This window comes from Pseudorasbora parva, chromosome 8, assembly GCF_024679245.1.
Source record: "Pseudorasbora parva isolate DD20220531a chromosome 8, ASM2467924v1, whole genome shotgun sequence".
NCBI lineage: Eukaryota > Metazoa > Chordata > Actinopteri > Cypriniformes > Gobionidae > Pseudorasbora > Pseudorasbora parva.
In genome coordinates, this window is record NC_090179.1 from 20,222,910 (window position 1) to 20,249,905 (window position 26,996).

General features: G+C 37.6%; 1 protein-coding gene across 1 annotated transcript in view; it reads right to left on the reverse strand.

Annotated features, from left to right (window-relative positions):
• Nucleotides 1-26,996, reverse strand: part of col4a3 (collagen, type IV, alpha 3) — a 65,171-nt gene that overhangs the window by 13,223 nt on the left and 24,952 nt on the right. The window contains exons 3-34 of the mRNA XM_067450302.1: nt 19,339-19,428; nt 18,518-18,562; nt 18,373-18,417; nt 18,093-18,155; nt 17,908-17,961; nt 17,064-17,090; nt 15,403-15,477; nt 15,206-15,268; nt 15,093-15,128; nt 14,648-14,695; nt 14,408-14,482; nt 14,226-14,270; nt 14,055-14,117; nt 12,952-12,996; nt 10,566-10,619; nt 10,294-10,335; nt 10,048-10,129; nt 9,494-9,529; nt 9,240-9,404; nt 9,034-9,123; nt 7,186-7,281; nt 6,872-6,942; nt 6,531-6,719; nt 6,232-6,400; nt 2,860-2,952; nt 2,664-2,768; nt 2,366-2,460; nt 1,063-1,213; nt 808-921; nt 525-692; nt 317-406; nt 85-219 (exon numbers count right to left, since the gene is read on the reverse strand). Of these exons, the coding sequence (XP_067306403.1) occupies nt 85-219; nt 317-406; nt 525-692; nt 808-921; nt 1,063-1,213; nt 2,366-2,460; nt 2,664-2,768; nt 2,860-2,952; nt 6,232-6,400; nt 6,531-6,719; nt 6,872-6,942; nt 7,186-7,281; nt 9,034-9,123; nt 9,240-9,404; nt 9,494-9,529; nt 10,048-10,129; nt 10,294-10,335; nt 10,566-10,619; nt 12,952-12,996; nt 14,055-14,117; nt 14,226-14,270; nt 14,408-14,482; nt 14,648-14,695; nt 15,093-15,128; nt 15,206-15,268; nt 15,403-15,477; nt 17,064-17,090; nt 17,908-17,961; nt 18,093-18,155; nt 18,373-18,417; nt 18,518-18,562; nt 19,339-19,428 (2,719 nt within the window). The remainder of the gene's footprint in view (nt 1-84; nt 220-316; nt 407-524; nt 693-807; nt 922-1,062; nt 1,214-2,365; nt 2,461-2,663; nt 2,769-2,859; nt 2,953-6,231; nt 6,401-6,530; nt 6,720-6,871; nt 6,943-7,185; nt 7,282-9,033; nt 9,124-9,239; nt 9,405-9,493; nt 9,530-10,047; nt 10,130-10,293; nt 10,336-10,565; nt 10,620-12,951; nt 12,997-14,054; nt 14,118-14,225; nt 14,271-14,407; nt 14,483-14,647; nt 14,696-15,092; nt 15,129-15,205; nt 15,269-15,402; nt 15,478-17,063; nt 17,091-17,907; nt 17,962-18,092; nt 18,156-18,372; nt 18,418-18,517; nt 18,563-19,338; nt 19,429-26,996) is intronic.

Here is a 26,996-nt window from a genome sequence, read left to right on the forward strand (position 1 = left end):
ACATTTAATGTATATGTATGTAATGTATGTATACAACGGCTTGCATATTTAACATAAGTGGAAACCAGATGTTGAAAGAGTCACCTGGTAGGCCAGGGTCACCCGGATCCCCTGGACACATAACATTTGATGACATTCCCTTCGGACCACAGGTTCCAGGGTCTCCTGGTACCCCAGGTTTTCCTGTGTCGCCAGGCCCTCCATTCCTACCCATTAAACCTAATGAGAGATCATTATAATATGACTAATTTCCCCAATATAAAAGAGAAAAAAGCAAACAAAAATCATTGCTAGATTTATATGTGTTTGTTTGAACCTTTGGGTCCTGGGACACCTGGTGGTCCAGGATTTCCATCTATTCCAGGTGGACCAAACATTCCAGGACTCCCCTGATCTCCTCGTGTACCTGAAACAAAACAAAGCACTTAGAAATGCTTAAATTGGTTGCTGTGTTTTGGATAATAGTACCTGGTAATTCATTGTTTGACCATTCTACATGTTCCAAAAACGTGGAAGTTGAGTACCTGGAAAGCCTGGAGAACCATCCCGACCATGGAAACCTTTTGGGCCCCGGATACCAACCAAACCAGCCTGTCCAATTTTCCCAGGTATCCCAATCACACCTGGTACACCAGGTAAACCCTGTCCAGGTGATCCAGTTTCACCTTGTGGCCCCTTCAGCCCTTGCAGCCCTAAAGACAATATATGTAAGAGTGGACACCATTGTGGGGATTTGAACAAATTGGTATTTGGATCAATTAATTTACTTTATTAAAGTTAATTTCTAAAAATATGGGATTTTCTTACCAGCAGGTCCGTCTAGTCCTCTGATGCCTGAGGGCCCTTCGTCACCTTTAGCTCCTGGCATACAACATCCTGGAACACCAGCCTCTCCTGGTAAACCATCAAGACCCTGTGCACCTGTGTGAACACTCTGCAGGTGAGAGATGGACTGATATATAGAAGGACAGAGATTTTATGTGCATGTATAGCTGTGTATATTGCATTATCCTTAGGGAAGAATTGTGCTTGCTTAAATGCATTGGCATGGAATCCACCAACCATAGTCCCCTGGTGGTCCATCCCTTCCTGTTTGACCTCGACATCCTGATAATCCAGGGGGGCCAGAGATTCCTGGTAACCCAAGGCACCCTTCATCTCCTGGCAGGCCTTGCCGACCCATGGGCCCTGGAGAGCCGAATGTTATTTCGCCCTGTGAATGGAATTTAAAATAGTTACTTTTTTTTTTTTTTTTAATACAACTGTACTAGGGCTGCCACTAATGACTATTTTTATACCAATTAATTCAACAATTTTACTAAAAAACATAATTTAATCTGTAACAAAATCTGGCATTCAGTAGTGTACTATAAAAATATAAATGTAAACAAGCTCTTGACAAAAGGTAAAGCTAAAAAGTACAAATTTTTAAACCAACAACAAAGAGAGAGAATATCAGCAAATACTTTCTATATAGAATAGTATTGTCATGATACCAAAATTATGACTTATACCAGACTAAAACACATTGATACCAAAACTGAATTGATACACTGATTCTTAATAAATATATTAAAGTCAAGCATGAGGTGATTTTCTATTTTCTCTTGTTGTTTTATTAACATTAAATCACAGAATATTATATCCGGCCCTTTAAGAGCTGCACGGACCTAATTCATTGTAACACACGATTTCTCACTCAACTTTGTATACGTTCACAAAAGTGACTGTGTTTATCTGGATACTCGCCAGGACGTGCATTCTTACATATGTTTGATCATTCAAACCCAATAAACTGCTAAACTGATTGCAATCTGTCTGAGAGAAAGTCCGGCAGCACGAGCACGTCCCGGCCGCACCGCACTTAATTTTCTAATAGTGAATGGTGGAAGAAAAACTCACACACATCCTCACTCCTGCTATCAGACATCAATGTAAATTAAGAAATACTGTTCTTATTAGAGTGCTGTATTTTTAAAGTACCGGTATTAATAAAAATGTCATATTGTACCCAACCCATTCGACTAAAAATATTGACGTCGACTAATTATAAGCGTCGATGCAGTCGATTGTATCAACCAAAAAATAACCAACTGTACAGGTCGTCTCAATTAAATTAGTTTTTGCTAATTTCACTGTAGAATGATGGAAACATCATGACAAACAATTTGATGTAAACTGTCATAATTTAATCACATTCTTTCTTCTGAGCAACACAAATTAAGTCATTTTGAGAACTATTATACTTTTCAGTACAACATAAACATATAGTGACCAGGGAGTGTCACGCTCCAAAAAGGACAAAAACACACAATGAAACTGAAAGTGGTCTATACAAATGGGCACTATATAAAAAGTCTTTGACCTTTAGGCCTGGCATTCCTGGTGGTCCTGGAGGGCCAAGACGGCCTACACTTCCATAACCAGGTGGACCTGGCTTCCCTTTCACACCCTTATCACCTGCAACAATAAGAAGTATTTGAGCTCAGAGAGGAGTGGCACCATTTGAAGTCACATTAAACATTAAACAGCCAAGAGAAAATTGGATGCAAAACATAATATTTAGTCAAATTTGAAACTAATGAATGCTGTTTGTAAATTTACCAGAAACAATCTTTGTTGATTATGTTGGCTTGTTCTATTTGTTTAAGTTTCTTACCCACCTTTGGGACCAGTAAATCCAGGAACTCCTGGTATTGACAGTCCTTTCTCTCCTTTTAACCCGCACAATCCCGGGAATCCTTGAACCCCAGCACAACCTTCATTACCTATAACATACATTAATGCATGGTTATCCATTGTACATCCTGCTCTCAATCTACTTGTCCATCTGCCAGGACTTTCATCCCCTCTGCTTACCTGGAGATCCTGGTAGACCAGGTGGACCACGCAATCCAGGCACACCTGGGTCTCCAGGTGTCATTTGTACTGCTCCTGGAGATCCTTTCTCACCTGTGGGATGCAACTGTAATATTTAAAGGGGGAAGAATTTCATGCATTCTGACTTATTTACCTAGAATGCATAATATCATGCATTTCATGCACTTAGAATGCATAATTCCATGCATTCTGACTTATTTACACTGCTAAACATGGCCAAATAAAAATAAAAATTATATATATATATATATATATATATATATATATATATATATATATATATATATATATATATATATATATATATATATATATATACATACAGTCTTGTTCAAAATAATAGCAGTACAATGTGACTAACCAGAATAATCAAGGTTTTTCGTATAATTTTTTATTGCTACGTGGCAAACAAGTTACCAGTAGGTTCAGTAGATTCTCAGAAAACAAATGAGACCCAGCATTCATGATATGCACGCTCTTAAGGCTGTGCAATTGGGCAATTAGTTGAATTAGTTGAAAGGGGTGTGTTCAAAAAAATAGCAGTGTGGCATTCAATCACTGAGGTCATCAATTTTGTGAAGAAACAGGTGTGAATCAGGTGGCCCCTATTTAAGGATGAAGCCAACACTTGTTGAACATGCATTTGAAAGCTGAGGAAAATGGGTCGTTCAAGACATTGTTCAGAAGAACAGCGTACTTTGATTAAAAAGTTGATTAGAGAGGGGAAAACCTATAAAGAGGTGCAAAAAATTATAGGCTGTTCAGCTAAAATGATCTCCAATGCCTTAAAATGGAGAGCAAAACCAGAGAGACGTGGAAGAAAACGGAAGACAACCATCAAAATGGATAGAAGAATAACCAGAATGGCAAAGGCTCAGCCAATGATCACCTCCAGGATGATCAAAGACAGTCTGGAGTTACCTGTAAGTACTGTGACAGTTAGAAGACGTCTGTGTGAAGCTAATCTATTTTCAAGAATCCCCCGCAAAGTCCCTCTGTTAAAAAAAAGGCATGTGCAGAAGAGGTTACAATTTGCCAAAGAACACATCAACTGGCCTAAAGAGAAATGGAGGAACATTTTGTGGACTGATGAGAGTAAAATTGTTCTTTTTGGGTCCAAGGGCCACAGGCAGTTTGTGAGACGACCCCCAAACTCTGAATTCAAGCCACATTACACAGTGAAGACAGTGAAGCATGGAGGTGCAAGCATCATGATATGGGCATGTTTCTCCTACTATGGTGTTGGGCCTATTTATCGCATACCAGGGATCATGGATCAGTTTGCATATTTTAAAATACTTGAAGAGGTCATGTTGCCCTATGCTGAAGAGGACATGCCCTTGAAACGGTTGTTTCAACAAGACAATGACCCAAAACACACTAGTAAACGGGCAAATTCTTGGTTCCAAACCAACAAAATTAATGTTATGGAGTGGCCAGCCCAATCTCCAGACCTTAATCCAATTGAGAATTTGTGGGGTGATATCAAAAATGTTGTTTCTGAAGCAAAACCAAGAAATGTGAATGAATTGTGGAATGTTGTTAAAGAATCATGGAGTTGAATAACAGCTGAGAGGTGCCACAAGTTGGTTGACTCCATGCCACACAGATGTCAAGCAGTTTTAAAAAACTGTGGTCATACAACTAAATATTAGTTTAGTGATTCACAGGATTGCTAAATCCCAGAAGAAAAAAAAATGTTTGTACAAAATAGTTTTGAGTTTGTACAGTCAAAGGTAGACACTGCTATTTTTTTGAACACACCCCTTTCAACTAATTGCCCAATTGCACAGCCTTAAGAGCGTGCATATCATGAATGCTGGGTCTTGTTTGTTTTCTGACAATCTACTGAACCTACTGGTAACTTGTTTGCCACGTAGCAATAAAAAATATACTAAAAACCTTGATTATTCTGGTTAGTCACATTGTACTGCACATTGTACATTGTACTATATATATATATATATATATATATATATATATAAATATAAAACCCTGTATGAGGTCATAAAGGGCGGAAATCCTTGTATGGGTACTTCTCCCGGATGAGCTCTTGTGCACATCAACCAGAGCGAGAGCAAGATCACGCCCATCAAGAGAGTCAGGACCTTAACATCAGAAGTTCGGAGAGAATCAGTACAGTGTATCTGTCTTTTTTAAAATATGATAAAAGTAAAGACTCTTCTGAAATATGGAGGATGCACTCTAGATTAACATGAGATTTTCTGAAACTGTGTGAGTTATGTAATTAAGTATATAATTTCTCCTTCATACCACTAGTGATCACCTGCTACTGAGTTACAAAGGCCTATGATTGCTTTGTATACGTATTCCAACTCCCTGGTGTTTTTTATGGGCTTCACCTATGGTTAAAATCAAGTATTTAAATGTTGTTGTTTTTTAAATGTTTTATTTATTATGTACAGTTTATATACAACTGTGAGTGTGAGCTTTAGGCTACTCAATATCTTCTACATAGTTCTTTAAACTATTCAGTAACATCCCATATTTTATTTTTAACATCACATATTTTTAAAGGGATATTTCACCGCTTTTTCATATTAAACTATGTTATTCCCTTAACTAAGACGAGTTGATATATACCTCTCTCGTCTCAGTGCGTGCACTTAATCTCTCTGAGGCGCGGTGACGATCTGATAGCATTTAGCTTAGCCCACTAAGCCCAGTTCATTCACTATGGTACCAAACAGAGATCAAGTTAGAAGCGATCAAACACCTCCACATTTCCCCTATTTAAATACAGTTACACGAATAGCTGAATGACCAAGTATGGTGACAAAATAAAACGTGCTGCTTTTTCTATGCGGATTTAAAAGGATAACTATAATGTATGGCGGAATAGCACTTCTGAGAGTACTTTGACTCAGCGCAGAAAAAAGTTACGGCTGAAAAATCCTCCCTCTCTCATTTCCGTCAATAGGTGAAGAGGATTTTTCAGGTGGGACTTTTTACTGCGCTGAGTTGAAGTACTCTCAGAAGTGCTAATCTGCCATACATTATAGTAATCCTTTTTAGAAAAGCGCCACGTTTTATTTTGCGTCACCATACTTGGTTCTTCAACTCTTCATGTAACTGTATTTAAATAGGGAAAACATGGAGGTGTTTGGTCGCTTCTAACTTGATCTCTGTTTGGTACCATAGTGAATGAACTGGGCTTAGTGGGCTAAGCTAAATGCTATCAGATCGTCACCGCGTGTCAGTAAGACAAGTGCATGCACTGAGATGAGAGAGGTGCTATATGTATCAACTCGTTTTAGTTAAGGTAATAAAATAGTTATATTTAGAAAAAATAATAAAGCGGTGGAGTATCCCTTTAACATCAGTTTATACCTGGTTCTCCAGGATTTCCTTGCCGGCCCACTACTCCCAAACTTCCTTTCTCTCCAGGTTCCCCTGGTTGCCCAACACCCATTGACCCTTGGCTGCCCATTGGACCTGTGCAGCCAGCTTCCCCACAAATCCCTGGATCTCCTTGGTTGCCCTTAGGTCCAGGAGGACTCTGAAAAAAAATCAGGTTAAAGTTCTGTCAATATCCAAACTTGTGGCTTTAAAATTGATTACACAAACTTAGACCAACGTTATAGCAGTTATCTCAAAGTTTATGGTTACAACAAATGCCAAGTCCTAACTGGGTTTCCTTTTGCTCCTGGTGGTCCTTTAAAGCCAGGGGTGCCTGGCAAACCATCTTGCCCCTTTATTCCAAATGGTCCTACTGCACCGGAGTTTCCTTTCTCTCCTTTCTCCCCAATCTCAGATCTCATTCCTAGGTCTCCTTTGGGCCCTGGAGGCCCTGGAAATCCTGGAAGACCTAAGAAACCCTGTGAAAACATTTTAATTCACATCATAGACAACTTTCCTTGAGAATTTGAAACCTTTATTTGCAATACCAATTGCATAATTAGAATGGACAAATTATAGTATTTGCTGAGTTGTAAGGATGATGATTGGGTTTAGTGGAAGCTAAACTGACCGGAGGACCCGGTGGACCATCTAGACCTTTGTAGCCTCGAGATCCTTTACTGCCTCTAACTCCTCCACGACCTGCACAAAGAATATGAATTTGAGTTCTGTTATTGAAACTAACCAAAATCACTGAAACAAAAAATGCTTTATAGCAGAGATGCAGAAAACAGTATAGATGCACCATAATAAAGTTTCTATGCAGCTAGATGCTAGAGGATTTCTAGGGTGTTATAGATGTTGTGTGTGTTCTGGGAATATGGAAAGGCATTGCTGTGTCATTCCTAGAGTGTTTTGGCAGACAAGACATCTTGATGATTTCACCTGGCTCTCCAGGTTCGCCTGAAAGTCCATATGGTCCTGGAGGTCCAGGGTCAGCAGCAGAAGCAGCACACAGTCTGCAAAGTTCTCCTTGTTCTCCTGTATTAAAATGACGTAAAACAGCATTATGTGATTAACACGTTTTTTTGTTGTTGTTTTTTGGTTGTACTTTATGCATTCACATAACATACATTTTTTGGAAAGGAATATTGTAGGTCCAACTACATGGACAACATTTGTGGCATGCTGCCTTAGAATATACAGTGCATCTGAGAAGTATTCACAGCGCTTCACTTTTTCCACAATTTTTGTTATGTTACAGCCTTATTCCAAAATAGATTAAATTAATATTTGTTCCTCAAAATTCTACAAACAATACCCTACAATAACTAGATGAAATAAATTAGTTTGAAATCTTTGCAAATGTATTTTTTAAAAATCACATGTACATAAGTATTCACAGTCTTTGCTCAATACTTTTTAGAAGCACCTTTAGCTACAAGCTTGGCACAAGTTTTGAGCAGATTTTCCCATTCTACTTTGCAGGACCTCTCAAGCTTGGATGGGGAGCGTCGGTGCACAGCCATTTTCAGATCTCTCCAGAGATGTTCAATCAGGTTCAAGTCTGGGCTCTGGCTGGGCCACTCAAGGACATTCAAAGAGTTGTCCCATGGCCACTCCTTTGTTATCTTGGCTGTGTGCTTAAAGTTGTTGTCCTGTTGGAAGATGAACCTTCGCCCTAGTCTGAGGTCCAAAGTGCTATGGAGCAGGTTTTCTTGTCTGCCTGTTCCTGTCGTTGAAAAACATCCCCACAGCATGATGCTGCCACCACCATGCTGTAGGGATGGTATTGGCCAGGTGATGAGCGGTGCCTGGTTTCCTCCAGACATGATGCTTGCCATTCAGGTCAAAGAGTTCAATTTTTGTTTAATCAGACCAGAGATTTTGTTTCTCATGGCCTGAGAGTCCTTCAGGTGCCTTTTGGCAAATTCCAGGCAGGCTGTCATGTGCCTTTTACTGATACAGGTCTGATTGGTAGAGTGTTGCAGAGATGTTTTTTCTTTTGGATGGTTCTCCTCTCTCTAGAGCGAAATGCTGGAACTCTGTCAGAGTGACCATCGGGTTCTTGGTCACCTTCCAGACTTAGGCCCTTCTCCCCCAATCACTCAATTTGGACATGTAGCCAGCTCTAGGAAGATTCCTGGTGGTTCCAAACTTCTTCCATTTATGGATGATGGAGACAACTGTGCTCATAGGGACCTACAATGCTGCATAATATTTTATGTACCCTTCCCCAAATCTGTGGCTCTATACAATCCTGTCTCTAGACAGGATTGTCTACAGACAATTTCTTGAACTTCATGGGTTGGTTTGTGCTCTGACATGCACTTTTAACTGTGGGAACTTAAATAGACAGGTGTGTGCTTTTCCAAATAATGTCCAATCAACAGAATTTACCACAGGTGGACTCCAATTAAGTTGTAGAATCATCTCAAGGATGATCAGTAGAAACAGGATGTCATAGCAAAGGCTGTGAATACTTATGTCCATGTGATTTTTTATTTTATTTTTTAAACATTTGCAAAGATTTCAATCAAACTTCTTATATATTGTCATTATGGGGTATCGTTTGTAGAATTTTGAGGAAAACATCCATCCATCATCTTCCGCTTATCCGGGGCTGGGTCATGACATATCAAAATGGGGAAAAAGTGAAGCGCTGTGAACACTTTAATTCCTATGGGGAAAGATAAATGTTTAATCTTAATTGTTTTCATTGGTAATGAGCTTAATTTAACCATTGATCCTGAAATATTCATTTAACGTACACCATTAAAGGGTGAATCTTACCTGGTTCTCCAGGATCTCCATGCAGACCCACAGGGCCTCTTAGGCCTTTTTTACCCTTGAGCCCTTTTTGTGCCAAGAGTCTTTTGACATCTGGGGATGCAGGAGAGGAGCACACAAACAGTGTCATGTCAAACAGTCATACAGAACAGTCAAGCTTGGTTAATAAAATAAATTGAAAATGACGGTCTTTGACAAAAGACATTTACATGGAAGTCCTGGAGGTCCAGGGTCACCAGGGGGTCCTTGTTCCCCTGATGAGCCATCACGTCCTTTGGGTCCTCTGATGTCAGGTGCAGGTTCTCCTTTTTCCCCTTTCACACCTCTAAACCCTGGGGGACCTAGGTTTCCAATAGGTCCTGGTATGGCGGTCCCTGACATATTTGAGTGAAGAGGAAGTTAGCATTTGTGTATATGTATATTTGTATGTGCGCAAAAAAAAGAGAAAATGCGATACAATTACCTTGTGGACCTGGAGGTCCAGGAAAACCATTGAAACCTTTAAGAAAGATAACATTTGGTTATATAAACTTTGTCTAAATAAAATAAAAATAATAATTATTAATCATTACACATTTTAGTATTTTTTTTTTTTTCAAAAACATAAATATGCTCAACAAGGATGCATTCATTTGATCATTTAATGAATACCAGTTTCTTTTCAGAATCTGGACATTTTTTTTGTTTTATTCTGCATTTATTTGAAAAAAATAAGTAACATTATAAATGTCTTAATTGCCACTTTTGATCAATGTAATGCATCTTTGCTGAATAAAAGTATTATTTCATGTGTTTCTTTAAAAGATCTTACTGTCCACAAATCTTTGAACAGTAATGTTCATTATTAAATTAATTAAGTCATGTTTTGTGTTTGAATGTTGCATTTACATTCAACAGTTTTGTGCCTCTTAACAAAATAAAAAGAAAAAAATCATGGCATAATATTTAGCCATATTTATTTAGAATTGTTTTTGTTTTTTGTGCATGAAAGTAGGTTTAATTTATTTGGTTACTAACCTTCACTACCTTGTAGACCAGGTTGTCCTGGTGGCCCAGGAATACCTTTTTGACCTTTGATTTCCTTATCTAGTACAATGTACTAAAATACAAATCCAATTTAAGTAACACTTCATCAATAAGTTAAAAAGAAAAAAAGAGACAGCTAATGAAGTAGAATAAAGAGTTACACTGTATACAGCCAATATGATTTGATTAGAGTGAGATTAAACATCGGGAGATTGCCATAAGTGAAAGTGTCACTACCTCTCCAGGGACACCAGGGTTACCGGGGTCACCCTTCGGACCCTGATAACACACAAAGAAACAGATGAATGAATTCAAGTATAAAGAATATTAAAAGAAATACTGAGGTTCCATTTAAAAAGTCTACCCATAAGAGGGCACTGTTCAAATGCACTTAAAATGGGCAACTCATTTATTTATTTATTTATTTATTTTTGTCAGTTTTGCTTTCTGACCGAAGTAAGACCCTACATGGTATGTAGCACATACACAACAGACAGAGAGACAGATACCATTTCCCCTGCTATCCCAGTAGCTCCTGGATATCCTACATCTCCAGGCTCTCCCTATGAGGACAAAACAAAACTTTTGGTCATAATAAACATCATTACCTGATATATCTTAATATTTGTTCCTTAACTTTTTTCATTGAATTTAAAGAAAATAATTTTCCTTGATTTCCTTGAGGTTTTTGTACAGTTAAAACATTCATGTTTCAAAGCTTAAAAATTCCTCCGAATTATAAACAAAGCATTAATATAACCAAGCTACAAAAAGGCTTTGTTTGGGCTTTTCAGCGCTAATTTTTCACACACAAAAAATTCTCAGCAGCCAAAAGAGGGTTTGCACTGGTACAAGCTGTTAATAAATCTGGCCCTTATAATAAATGCTGCAATATTCCATAAAAAATAAGAATTTTCCATTTTGATTTCACAGCTAACATCTGTCTATAGAAAAGGAAATAAAATCCATTATAATCACTGACACAATCTACCCATTCAATTTCTGACGTACTCCAAGCACTTGAGACTGCCGACAACATGACAAAGAATGCTCGCCTTAATACGCCATGTTTAAACAATAAGCCCATCATAACAGGCTACAACCCCAAATCAGAAAAAGTTGGGACAGTATAGAATGTGCAAATAAAAAAAGAAAATAAAATAACTTTGACTTGTATTTCATTGCAGACAATATGAACACAAAATATTTTATGTTTTGTCTGGTCAACTTCATGTAATTTGTAAATATGCATCCTTTCCTGTCATTCACACCTGCAACACATTTAAAAAAAAGTTGGGACAGTAAAGCATTTACCACTTTGTAATGTTGCCATTTCTTTTCACAACACTTAAAAGACGTTTAGGGACTGAAGAAACAAAGTGAAGAAGTGTGTCAGGTGTAATTTTGTCCCATTCTTCCTGCAAACAAGTCTTAAGGTGGTCAACAGTAGGGGGTCTTCGTTGTCGCATTTTGCGCTTCAAAATGCGCCACACATTCTCTATTGGAGACAGGTCGGGACTGCAGGCAGGCCAGTCAAGTACCCGTACCCTCTTCCTCCGCAGCCAGGACTTTGTAATGTGTGCAGAATGTGGTTTTGCATTGTCTTGTTGAAATATGCATGGACGTCCCTGGAAAAGATATCTTCTTGAAGGCAGCATATTATGCTCCAATATCTCTATGTACTTTTCAGCATTAATCGTGCCTTCACAGAAGTGCAAGTTACCTTTGCCAAGGGCACTGACACAACCCCATACCATGACAGACCCTGGCTTTTGGACTTGTTGCTGGTAACAGTCTAGATGATCCTTTTCTTCTTTGGTCCGGAGCACATGACGTCCATTCCTCCCAAAAAATACCTGAAATACTGATTCATCTGACCACAGTCCACATTTCCACTGTGTGATGGTCAATCCCAGATGCCTCTGAGCCCAGAGAAGTCGACGGTGCTTCTGGACACTGTTAACATAAGGCTTCCTTTTGGCACAGTACAGTTTTAACTGGCATTTGTGGATCTAACTACGTATTGTGGTACTTGAAAAAGGTTTGCCAAAGTAGTCCTGAGCCCATGTGGTGATATCGCTTATAGATGAATGATGATTCTTGATGCAGTGCCGCCTGAGGGATCGGAGATCACGGTTGTTCAGCTTAGGCTTGCGGCCTTGTCCTTTACGCACTGAAATTCCTCCAGATTCCTTGAATCTTGTAATTATGTTATGCACTGTTGAATGTGAAATATCCAAATCTCTTCCTATCTTTCTTTGAGGAACATTGTTTTTAAACATTTCAATAATTTTCTCACGTATTTTTTGGCAAACTGGCGATCCTCTGCCCATCTTTGCTCCTAAAGGATTAGATCTTTCTTGGATGCTGCTTTTGTACCAAATCATAATTTTAATCACCTGTTGACATCACCTGTTTCAAATCACATCATTATTTAACCCTTTTACCTCATTACTAGCCCTAAATTCCTCCTGTCCCAACTTTTTTTTTAAATGTGTTGCAGGTCTGAATGACAGGAAAGGATGCATATTTACAAATGACATGAAGTTGACCGGACAAAACATGAAATATTTTGTGTTAATATTGTCTGCAATGAAATACAAGTCAAAGTAAATTTAGAAATCACTACTTTCTTTTTTTATTTGCGTTTTCCAAACTGTCCCAACTTTTTCTGATTTGGGGTTGTATTTACTGACAAGCCTTAAAGCAGCCGCCCCTTAAAAATTGATCATTTCAGACAGAGGGTCAGAATGAGGGTTGAAAATATTATTTTTCTGCATATTAGTTTGTTTGTTTGTTTTTATGAGGGGAAAAAACTTTGTTAACAGCAAAAACCTTTAAGGAAAACTGCCTGCCATTTCTCTGACAGGCCACTGTAAGAGATTTCATTATTACCTGAGAGCCTAACTCTCCTCGCAGCCCCTCCTTTCCGGTTTTCCCCTAAAAATCAATAAATCATTAAAAACTACATATATATGTTAATGTAAGTCACCAAATAAAAAGGGATTATTGAACTTGACTATATATATATATATATATATATATATATATATATATATATATATATATATATATATATATATATATATATATATATATATATATATATATATACACACACACACACACACACACACTCACCTAAAGGATTATTATGAACACCTGTTCAATTTCTCATTAATGCAATTATCTAATCAACCAATCACATGGCAGTTGCGTCAATGCATTTAGGGGTGTGGTTTTGGTCAAGACAATCTCCTGAACTCCAAACTGAATGTCAGAATGGGAAAGAAAGGTGATTTAAGCAATTTTGAACGTGGCGTGGTTGTTGGTGCCAGACAGGCCGTTCTGAGTATTTCACAATCTGCTCAGTTACTAGGATTTTTACGCACAACCACAAGACATCGAGATCCAGTCTTCAACTGTCCAATTTTGGTGAGCTTGTGCAAATTGTAGCCTCTTTTTCCTATTTGTAGTGGAGATGAGTGGTATCCGGTGGGGTCTCCTTCTGTTGTAGCCCATCCGCCTTAAGGTTGTGTGTGTTGTGGCTTCACAAATGCTTTGCTTCATACCTCGGTTGTAACGATTGGTTATTTCAGTCAAAGTTGCTCTTCTATCAGCTTGAATCAGTCGGCCCATTCTCCTCTAATTTCTAACATCAACAAGGCATTTTAGTCCCACAGGACTGCCGCATACTGGATGTTCTTCCCTTTTCACACTATTCTTTGTAAACGCTAGAAATGGTTGTGTGTGTAAAAATCCCAGTAACTGAGCAGATTGTGAAATACTCAGACCGGCCAGTCTGGCACCAACAACCACGCCACGTTCAAAATTGCTTAAATCACCTTTCTTTCCCATTCTGACATTCAGTTTGGAGTTCAGGAGATTGTCTTGACCAGGACCACACCCCTAAATGCATTGAAGCAACTGCCATGTGATTGGTTGATTAGCTAATTGCATCAATGAGAATATATATATATATATATTTAGTTATTTACCGGAGCCCCAAGCTCTCCAATTTCCCCTTTCTTCCCCTTAGGTCCAGGGCGACCACTAAGACCCTGTAGAATAGAGCAGTTGGGCTTTGTGAATGAAGTAACTTAAAGCAATTTCAATTAAACAAATGATTAAAACAACAGCAAACGAAAAAAGTGGCCACGTTTACTCACTTTTGGCCCATCGCTTCCTTTGTCTCCAATATCCCCACTGTCACCCTGAAACCAAAAAGACAGTGATTTTTCTCAAAACTCAAATCAATCATTTGTATTACAGTGTAAAACTGTACATTTTGGGAAAATAAATAAATAATTAAACAAAAGCCACAATGAATGACTGTTCAGGGAAATGTTACCTTGGGCTCCTTAGGTCCTGATGCAAATAACTTTACACCTTTTTGTCCTGGTATTCCAGGTGGTCCCCTCTCCCCCTACAAAATGCATTTTTGAGTTTTTAAAATAAGCTTATAGAGAGAATAATTAAATTCAAATCAAATTATTCATCTTGTTTACCTACACATTCACATACTTGTTGACAGGCATGCTTGTTTTGTAAGAGTAAGCAAAAGCTCAAAATTGAAAATGAAAATAGTGACCTTTTGACCTATGGGTCCAGGTATTCCCATGCTTCGCCCCTCTAGACCCTATACAAAACGCAAAAATGTTAGATTCACACATATAAATATACACATACTAAAGGCCAAAGTATACTTTGGTAATCCGCGCTCCGACGTGGTCCAAACAGTTTGTGTAACACATTTTTCATCATCAGGAGGGGCTGTGGACATCCGTATGCAGCCAGATTTTTGTTTCCGTGTGGACGGTTGCACATGCAACAGCACATGTGCGAGTGAATTGAATTAATTGACTTTGGAACAAAGTCCACTATACGGCTTACATGCGCCAAACACGTCTTTTACGCACACAACCAAAGAAGTATAGACCGAAATGCATGTGCATTGTGTGCAAGACAATAATTAAGTATACCCAGTTCTTGATGCTGGCCCGACATGCTGACATCATGAGCTAATCAGAACTAACCTTCTCTCCTTTTAATCCAGGGAAGCCTTGTATTCCCTAAAAAGAAATAAACAGTTTAAACAATATGTCAATAATGTAATCATGAGGTTAATAAAAAACACTGAACAACTTACTGGTGCTCCTCTGGGCCCCTCTGGTCCAACTGGTCCTGGTAACCCTGAAAATCCTATTGGACCCTGTAGATCCACAACCAATCAGAAAGCTCAGTCAAAAAACACACAGAATACTACAAAATGGAATGACATTAAAGATACATAAAGTGCTTGTCCAAATGTTTAATCTGAATTATTCTTATAATGAATTCCCTTACTTTATCTCCATCTCTGCCTGGAAGACCACATATCCCTCTCACTTGTTCAGCGGGTGGGAAAATATAGCTATCTCCCTAAAAATAACAATAATTAAGGTCATCAGAATTTTATAATACAACGAGTGCAGAATTATTAGGCGCCATGATTTTGTGATCATGTTTTTTTCCAGGCACATTTTAATAATTCCAAACCACACTAATTGTAATAACTACTAGTTTAGTGTTTAATCATTTATAAGTGATATAGAATTGTTCATAAAGGCTGGAAATAAAAAAAACATGCATAATTATTAAGATAATTTTCTTCTACAGATGAAATGAGAAAAAAAGAGATTTAACTCAGACTGAAAAGTCAAAAATTATGAAATGCCCATGAGAAGGATACAATACTATTGCAGTACTAAACATTGCTAGCCTGGATGCCAGCCGAACTTAGCCCCGCCCACAAATGTTTTAGGTCGGGCAGTTTGGTCTGGCCTCGCTCCATAGAGGAGTAATTATCATGACCAATGAAATCATCAAAGTGGGCTTTAGACGATGATGGACAGATTATCAACAGTAACATAATCATGCACGTCATCAAAGGGGCTTGGATTATATTTTTTCAAATTTTGTTTATGTATATCTTGTTTAAATGTTTATGTGCATTCACCTTCACAATTTCTCTCAGAAATGATGATCATGTTGGGTAAGTACTCTGTGTATCATTAAATTATGTTATTTTTTTACAACACTGGCAAAGATTGTGTATTCCAGCCTCATACCAGCGCTGCCACGTTTTTACAACAAAACCCGCCAACTACTAGCCCTAAACAATAGCTTCTCGGGGGGTTCTCCGGGAAAAAATGGCATTTGGGGGGTAAAAAGTGTGTTATTTTGGCAAGGTTGTCTGCTAAAATTCGCACTCATGGGTCTATATATCACATAATAGTCGCTTCAACCCACGGACATAGAAAACAACCCGCGAGAAAAAAACGTGGACTTGGCAACACAGTGCAGTTGAGCTCTGTTGACATTTGACAATGCGTTGCTTCGTTGCTCTGATTGGTTGTAGGTCTATCCAGTTGAGGTCTTTCCTGGTTCGGTTAAAACACGCCCCATAATCACAGCCCAATGGAGCAGTTTCAGACTCATATTCTGACTAGAATTGAGTATGACCACGTCAGGCTAAGACATTGCAGTTAAGGCATGGCCATTAGACAGTGAAATACACATTGGTTCAGCAGAGCCAGACAGAAAAAGGTGGCGAAGTTAACTGCAAAAGAATGACATAATTCCCGAACTGGAACCTAACTGGAGTCTCCAGAAGTGCAAAGTGTCAGGATCTTAAGTTACGTAAAGAATGACCCCACTTTATAAGAACTGTAAAAGAAAATGTGCCTTAATAATTCAACACACCTGAATATGGGTTTATAAAGTGTTTTTCATCCCCAGCCTTCATGAATTATTATTATTATATATAATTTACAAATGATTAAATACAAAAACTAATAGTAGTTATTTTGAAATTGGTCAAATGTACCTGAAAAACAATATGATCAGAAAAGCAACATTCCTAATAACTCTGCATGCAGTATATATGTGTGTGGATTTTATTTTAAATGAGCAATAAAGCTTTCTAACACTTCTTAAAAGACTGAAGTTATTTGAATAAAACACACCTTAGGTCCTTGGATTCCTGGGCTTCCCTAAAGACAACACCAGCAACAAAGTTTGTGGTTTAAATTTACAGCCTTAATCAGAGTAAGGCTCAAATACAGACTTACACAGCAGTCACAACAAGTACCAAAGAAAAACAAGAGCATTACATTTGTTTTATTTCCCACAGCACCCACATTTCCTTCTTTATTGAATAAAAATATAAATATAGAAAACATCTATAGCATAATAGTATACAGGTATATCACTCCATTGCATTTTATGAGACTCTCATATTGAACATAATTTTTGTGACAGTGTCTGGAATTGAATACTTCCCTACACAGTATGCCAAAAGAGTAGTATGCCACAGTGCATAGTATTTGAAAATCAATAGGTGAAAAGTTCCCAGATAACCTGTTATTTCCTCCTAGATTTGGAGGTGTGCAGTCGATGGACACTTTACTATGAGGCCATGTAGTGAAGCAACGTAATATATATATATATATATATATATATATATATATATATATATATATATATATATATATATATATATATATATATATATATATATATATAGGACATACTTTTTTAACAGCCACAAAGTTCAAATTCAAATGTAGTACCTACTATACAGTATTCGATTTTGGACGTGGTGATATTCAAGTTAATCATCGATGAGATTTGTATCCATGTATCCTCGTTCCAACCTCCATTGTTTTTGTTACATTCGTTTTTTATTTCCCAAAATTAAGCACTGCAACTGGGTTTACTTTGGTACCTCAGCCAATTGTTATATTAATATTATCTGATTTGACCTAATATCAGTTATTGGCTATATATGCTTATATTTTCAGAACTCACCTGCAATCCAGGCTTTCCCATCGTCCCTATAACGCCTGGGGGTCCTGGCTCACCCTGGAAGAAAAACAATTATTAAAGTCAATTATAACGGTGACCTTTGGTACGGTGACATTTGGAAGGCTTTAAAATGGTTAAAGGAATGATTACAGCTTATTTACAAATAATGATCCATCCTTCTGCATTACCTTTGTTCCATTGCATCCTGGGAGACCAGGAGACCCCATTGGCCCCTGTTTGCCAGGGAGTCCCTAAGAGAGGAAGACATGACATTCACAAAATTATATTCTCCGTAAATGTTAGCAAAGCAGCAATGATGGCATCACAAAAAAAGTACATTTTATTACATTTAAGTACCATCTGGTTTACTCTTTTAAGCATTGTGATATCCAGAAATGGATACTGCATACACTCTGATGCAAGTTATTAAGCAATAAGCTCTTAAATCTACTCTCACACCGCTCTTACCGGTAGCCCCGGTGGGCCAAAGTATCCAGGGGTCCCTGAAGTTCCCTTGTTGAGAGAATGAGAACGAGAGAGAGAGAGATTGGCTAGCGTTCAATTATACTGTAGTGTCACAGGAAATATATTAACACACTCACACACTCCGTACCCTAGAACCTTTAGGTCCGCAGATGCCTTTACTTCCCATATTCCCCTGTGTGATAAAAAAAAATTAAATAAAATTTAATGTATACATTTTATTAACATAAATCAATTCTCTAATACAGAGTCTATACAACAATCAATTTGTTCATGTTGTTGAAAAAAAAAAAAAAAAAAGTCAGTGCACATATTTTGTATATTAGCATGAACGATAAGATATTCTCAATAGTAGTCAAGTTACCAAAAAAACAGTCATAAGTCACATGGGTACATTTGTGGGTATGGGTCAAAATGGGTCTTTTATGCTAAAAATCATTAGGTTATTAAGTAAAGATGTTTCATGAAGATATTTTGTAAATTTACTACTGTAAATATATACCAAATGTATTATTAGCAGTAATATACATTGCTGAGGACTTAATTTGGATACCTTTAAAGGCCAAATATTGCCCTATCCTAACAAACCATACATTAATGAAAGTTTATTTATTCAGATTTCATATGTATAAATAAATAATATAAATAATATAAATCTCAATTGTTAAAAAAAAATGTACCCTTATGACTGGTTTTGTGGTCCAGGCTCACATATAACAAACAAAAATTGTAAGGTCAACATTTTGCAGTTTAAGTAAAAGAAAATGATGCCTTAATATGTGTCTGTAGTGACTGGCAAAGCATGAAAGCAGTCCAGCGGAAGTTTAAATTAAATTCTATATTGTTTCTCTAAAAGCATGTGTAACATTTAGAACATATAATATTTTATATAATACAACATTTGATATATTTTGAAACGGTGTGCTTGTAAAGCAGCTGTGTGTAACATACATTTGGACCAGGAAGTCCAGGAGGGCCTTCTTTTCCTCGATGCCCCTGAACTCCCTCTACGCCATCCAAACCAGGATACCCGATCACACCCTAAAAAGAAGACAAATAAAGCAGTGGTAGCTTTTTCAGCAGGTATCATTCAGAAGACTGCTAGAAAACGAACATCACTGAAAGCTTTAGATTTTCACAAATTAGCTGATTTTTAGGAAAAAAGTATCCCTAACCGTCAGTGAGGGGTGAGCAGATCGTATGAAAACGTACAAATAAGATCATATGAATTCATAACAATTAGCCACTAATTCGGAAAAACAAAATAGATACAAATTGCCATGAGATTGTGTTGGTTTTAGAGTTCTACACGGAGCACCCAAGACCCGCAAACCCAGGACCCGTACGGGTTCGGGTCTATGTTTTAAATGGTCAGCCAGGTCCTGATCGGGTCCCGATCTATTACTTTGGGTCCCGGTTCTGTTTAACATTGTGTGTAATACCCGAGTCGATTGGACTCCGAGAACACCTGGCCATCATCAGTCTGTCTGGGCATATCAGCTACTTTACAAAAATATTCGTTAAGGATAACGTGTTTGTTTAAAACATAATACAGCCTGCACCAATGCGAACCCTCTTTTGCCATTAAAAAAATGCTGTCAGGATGTACTAAAGACATGGAGAAAAAAAATTGTGCTCAAAAGGACAGGGTTATTTTTGGGATTTGTAGGAGTTTCCCCTTCAGATGCAACATTTATGGGAGGAGAGTATTTAAATGAATCATGCAAGGTGATTTTAAGGTTTGCAACTTAAACTCAACCTTGATTTACTGGAATTTGCACCATTATTTTCCACCCAAAAAATCCTGTCTTAAACCAGGTGCTAATTTGTGCGGCTCCTGATAGATTGCGTTGGTCATTATGCAAATGATCCGGCTGCATGTGTGTTTTTCAATTTGCATGTCATCAGTAGATCACGAAAAGAACTTTCCACTCCCTTCTGCGCTTTTTTGTAATTACGCGCTCTCGTGCTAATTTGTCCTGTTTAGTAAAATCTGGCACTTAGACGGATTCTATTAAATCTGAGGATAACTAACATGCTTGATACTTTTTATTTTTATTTTAGAACACATATTGGTTTGATCTGTCATGCGTCTCCTGATGGGACACGTTTATTTGTTGTTTTTGGAACATCTTGAACTCCTCCTAGTGTTTTATCTTTAGTTGTTTACTGTATGATGTCCATTTTTCTCTGTAACTCTCTATAAATTGAGCGAATGTATGATGTTTTAAAGGGGTCAAGACATGAGAAATCTAATTTCACTTTTTTTAATATAAGAGGTATCATTAAAACACCCTGGCCTGCAAGTTTAATAAATGTTTTCTTAAAACGTCCTCCTCATTATAAGGAAAACATCTATTTAATCAAAATGGTTCTTTTTGATATTGCAGGATTGGTGATGTCACACGGGCAAAATACATTTGCAAATGACAACCTCCAGAGCAAGGCATCAATTAATAATTTTACATCATCGCACCATATGCCCCGCCCACATGCTTAACGGCTGATATTTGCCTATACTGGATGTGAGCATCGCGTCAAAAGCAAATAGCACCCATTATAATCGCTGGTGCTGTCTATACTGGATACAGTATACAGATGTGTGTTCAGTTCCCTCGTTTGATTCTGAATGTTCGCTTTGATGCGTCCAGTTTAAACAGCTAGTTTGTGTCTCTGTACAGACTTCAGAAGGATCCCAGGAACAGCCAGGAACAAGTGGGTTATTGTAATGGTGTCGTGGATCACATCAGATGATAATATGTTTGTTCGGAGCATTTTTTTTTTTTTACTAGTCACTGTGAGAGTTTCCAAAGAAACTTTTGTTAAAAGATAGCAGTATTGGATCTGACAGCATGCTGCATCACAAAATTTGAGTAAATGATTTCATAATCCTTTGTCTGTAGAATAATAATAATAAGAGAACTTCAACCATCATACATACACAAACTAAGAATAAATTAGCAGAGCTTAGTGACTATCTGCAAGTTGCATTAACCTCTTTGGTGTTTAAAAGCTTTTAAATGCTTGTTAAAAGTTATGTAGTGTCAAAAACACAACATTTAGTGGATCTTTTCAATTAGCTTATCAACTTAATAAAGGGTGTAGAAGATACAATTCTAACATTGTTGCATATTTTTTACTCATATCCCAAAAATTATGTGAAAATCCTATTTGCTGACTTTTCTTCAAAGTTTTCCTTAGATGGGGGACTTATTCTGTGGTTGCCCGACTTTTAAGAAACAGAGTTCAATTAGTGTGTGGGTGGCTCACTGTCTGAGAAATAGATTACTAATGTTGAATTCCTCAATGCTGTGTCCTCTCACCCTTACTGTTTATTTTGTACACACAAAACTGTACAAGTACACATCCAGGAAGATATCTAATTAAATTTACTGATGATACAGCATTAGTTAGTGTCCCTTGGGGGATGGAGAATCACAGACCAGTTTTAAATGAACTTATTCCTGGTATGACACGCCAAACCTTACATTATATATTTAAAAAACTAAGGAGATGAGTATTGATGTCACAGTCGAACAAAAGAAAACGTTTAAGAACTGCAAGTAAGTTAAGACAGGTTTAGAACACATATATGAAACAAGATGTCTCAGTAAAGCCATGAAAATTACATGCTTGCAAGATAGTGTTGTTGTAGTGTACTGAGCGGGTGTCAGTGGTGATGAAGTGTGTTGTTGGGTGTGTGTGAATGGGTGGGGGGTGGGGCAGTTTTTACTGTTTATTGATTTATGTGTATTTTTGGTTCCTTTTTTGTGTATTCGCATGCTGAATCAAATTACAACAAAATTTCCCCAATGGGATAATAAAAGTCAACAACAACAAAACACTTACTCGTGTGCTAGTTGGCGTTGATTCCAATGCAGTGACGTTAGCCAATCATAACAGTGGACGTTTACTGACAAGACTTAAAGGAGCCGCCATTAAAAATATTAGGGTCAGAATGAGGGTCAAAAATAAAATAAAAAAGTTCTGCATATATATTTGCTGTTATGGGAATGAATTGTTTTTCGCTCCTGTGTTAAAATTTTCTGTGGAAGACACAAGGATTTTTTATTTAAAAAATTGCCAAAGATACCAGAAACATAGAAGAGATGTTGAGGAGAGGGGAAAACTCTTAAAGTTTACTGAGGCATGTGCATTTAATAATGATGTGAACAGATAAAACATTTAAATAATTAAAAATAGCAATTATCAATTTGGATTTTCAAAGGAGTGATGAATTGAGAAATCAACTTTTCCTTGAGCCTTTGATATTTAAAAGGTCATCGTAAGAATATCCTGAAAACTTCATTGTTAGTCAAAGAAAAGCTTTCATAGACACCAGGCCTGCAGGTAAACGACCGACTTCAAAATGTTTGTCTCACCTAGACGTCATCGTGTGGCGAAACACCGCCTCTACTGAAAAATAAACACGTGTAATTCAGGAGCCCCGCCCACCGACTCATGGAGCTGTTCGGATAACGCTAGCCAGCAGCTAATATTAGGAATGTGTGGTTGAACTTTATTTTTAATGAAGCTCCAGCTCACGTGAGGAAAACATGTACGTGTGTTTGCTTCATTTCACGGTGGAATCGTTTGTAAACAAGTTTTGGATGCTGGATTTTCAGACATATTGAGATTAAAACACAATGCTGTGCCTTCAATATTGGATCCGACAGAAATGAAGCAACAAACTGAGTAAAAGTTTTTTTTTATATTTAATGTAATCCAGATAGTTTTAATTATGTGTATGTGTCTAACAGAACATACCTTAGCACACTGTCACAGAATCGAGAATCCCTTATTTGTTGGTTCATTACGATTCAGGGTCAGACTCAGACATGTATGGGCCAGGATTCGCAAAGCCCAACATCCCAGGGCTATGTGTTTCCCAGACGGGCTACCAAAACGAAAGCCCGTCAGCAGGCCAGTTAATCTCAAATAGTGAAATAATATACCTTTCTTGATCTGCATTGTTCACTCTCTTGACTTGATATTTAAAGGGCGCACGCACACGTGTGTGTGAGTGTGCGCGCGGTTCTCGCTTATATTATTTGGTGGGCCAAGTAATACAAAAATAATATTCCAATCAAACGCAGGTGGATCACTGTGTTTGTTTGATAAAGACGTTTACGAGCCCTGTGATCGAGAGAATCATTCCAGTTGCCATTTTTCAAAACAATCCCTCCCTCATGTGAACTGAACTGTCAGGGGAACTGAAGCTCGTTAAATATGTAAATCTTATCCTAGCCGTGGGCGTTTACTTCCAAGTCTCCAGTGCATCACGCCCACCAAAACCCAAAATTCAGAGAGCCTCAAAACCAGTGTAGAAAATCGCCTATTACTTATTCATTATGATGTTTTTGAATGTAAAAACCACACAAACGTCATTGGTTGACCTCAGACAACACAATAAAAATAAAAAAAGTCTGTTCATGACACCGTAGTCCTTTAAAATAGGTTCATGATGCCCTTAGTCTACACAAATGGGATGGAAACATGGTGGAATCAAATCAAATCACCATGGGCAAGCAGAGATAATTTCATCAAAGATCAATTGGGTGAATTTGCTGGATGAAATTTGAAGTAGATTTTCAAGATTATTTAAAAATATCCATCAACAACACAGAGACCGGAAAAAAGAGGATCGTCTGCAAAATAGCTCCATGGTCTTTATCTAATCTCATGTAAAATCCATTAAAAAACCCTAGCTTTTATAGAAATGAACATACCATCACAGGTATGCCAAACACATGTGTATAGAGAAAAGTAGAACACAGATTCTTACACACAGGTGGACACATACAGAGGAGCAGATGCATGACTTGGACTATTGCTGATAAGTGTTCTATAGCTTTGGGCATCAATAGTGTAGCACAGCTGATCTGATACGGACATCTGGGTGGCCAATACATCTATCACATAGTCTAGAAATAGTCATGGGGCCACCCACCACCACAAGACATATTTTTCTTTTTAACCTGGGGACCCAATCTTCAGAATTCCTGATGTCATGACAACCAATGATTGATATTTGTGTTATGTTGCAAGGAAATACATAAAAGTGTAGATGCCATAATCAATATACAGAAATGGTGATACTTTTGTCTTGATTGAAATTGTAATCCTGGATCAAGAAATGTTGTGTGCCATATTCAACCTCAATTTTCATAGATGAGCACCATGTCTCTATGTGCCATCTCCCACAGAAGTTTTGATAGTCTTTTGTTTCCTATTGTTACATACCGGAACATCTGAGTGAAATTACTTCTTGAACAAGACAATATGAAGGGCAAGACTTAATTTTGTCTATATATATATATATATATATATATATATATATATATATATATATATATATATATATATATATATATATATATATATGGGTCCTTCTCAAAAAAATTGCATATTGTGATAAAGTTCATTATTTTCCATATTGTAATGATAAAAATTTTACTTTCATATATTTTAGATTCATTGCATACCAACAGAAATATTTCAGGTCTTTTATTGTTTTAATACTGATGATTTTGGCATACAGCTCAGAAAAACCCAAAATTCCTATCTAAAAAAAATTAAAATTGCATATTTCGTTTGACCAATAAAAGAAAAGTGTTTTTAATACAAAAAAGTCAACCTCACAATAATTATGTTCAGTTATGCACTCAGTACTTGGTCGGGAATTCTTTTGCAGAAATGACTGCTTCAATGCGGCGTGGCATGGAGGTGATCAGCCTGTGGCACTGCTGAGGTGTTATGGAGGCCCAGGATGCTTCGATAGCGGCCTTAAGCTCTTCCAGAGTGTTGGGTCTTGCGTCTCTCAACTTTCTCTTCACAATATCCCACAGATTCTCTATGGGGTTCAGGTCAGGAGAGTTGGCAGGCCAATTGAGCACAGTAATACCATGGTCAGTAAACCATTTACCAGTGGTTTTGGCACTGTGAGCAGGTGCCAGGTCGTGCTGAAAAACCAAATCTTCATCTCCATAAAGCTTTTCAGCAGATGGAAGCATGAAGTGCTCCAAAATCTCCTGATAGCTAGCTGCATTGACCCTGCCCTTGATAAAACACAGTGGACCAACACCAGCAGCTGACATGGCACCCCAGACCATCACTGACTGTGGGTACTTGACACTGGACTTCAGGCATTTTGGTATTTCCTTCTCCCCAGTCTTCCTCCAGACTCTGGCACCTTGATTTCCGAATGACATGCAAAATTTGCTTTCATCTGAAAAAAGTACTTTGGACCACTGAGCAACAGTCCAGTGCTGCTTCTCTGTAGCCCAAAGTGGCTTGACCTGGGGAATGCGTCACCTGTAGCCCATTTCCTGCTCACGCCTGTGCACGGTGGCTCTGGATGTTTCTACTCCAGACTCAGTCCGCAGGTCCCCCAAGGTCTGGAATCGGTCCTTCTCCACAATCTTCCTCAGGGTCCGGTCACCTCTTCTCGTTGTGCAGCGTTTTTTGCCACACTTTTTCCTTCCCACAGACTTCCCACTGAGGTGCCTTGATACAGCACTCTGGGAACAGCCTATTCTTTCAGAAATTTCTTTCTGTGTCTTACCCTCTCGCTTGAGGGTGTCAATGATGGCCTTCTGGACAGCAGTCAGGTCGGCAGTCTTACCCATGATTGCGGTTTTGAGTAATGAACCAGGCTGGGAGTTTTTAAAAGCCTCAGGAATCTTTTGCAGGTGTTTAGAGTTAATTAGTTGATTCAGATGATTAGGTTAATAACTCGTTTAGAGTAGCTTTTCACGATGTGCTAATTTTTTGAGATAGGAATTTTGGGTTTTCATGAGCTGTATGCCAAAATCATCAGTATTAAAACAATAAAAGACCTGAAATATTTCAGTTGCTGTGCAATGAATCTAAAATATATGAAAGTTTAAACTTTTAAGTATGTTTCTATCAACGGATACGTGCTGGCTCCGCAGAGATACACTACAGCAGCGATAATAACAGAAAAACGTGGGCAAAACGCGTTCTCTTTGTAAACTGTTCAATGCATGCGAGTGCTGCCATATGACCCGTCATTTTTGCCGTCATCATCACCCGGGTATATTCGCCAAAGACGCGAATGAGGACTTGCGCGTGTGCGCTGTGAGAAGTCTCTGCATCCGAAAGCGCGCACTCCATACCCCGTATGACCTCATATATATATATATATATATATATATATATATATATATATATATATATATATATATATATATATATATATATATATATATATATATATACAAATATGCAACTACACTATAAAAAATTATGTTCAATAAGTTATGACAACATATGTTTTTACATTGTTTTAACTCATCAAAATAAGTTAAGAAACTTTTTTTATTACTTATACAAGATGTAACTCATTTTTTCAGTCAGTTTAACATAATTTACTTAAACTTAAACATCCAAGTCGATTGTACTGCAAAAGTTTAAAATGTGCCTTTTTTTTACAGTGTATTGATATAACTGAATGCAATTATAAGCCATGAATATATTAAGATATTATAAACACTAACATCATGATTTTCTGTAAAGCTGCTTTGAATATGTATTGTGAAAAGTATTATACAAATAAATTTGACATCATTCCACTATTACGTGGCAAA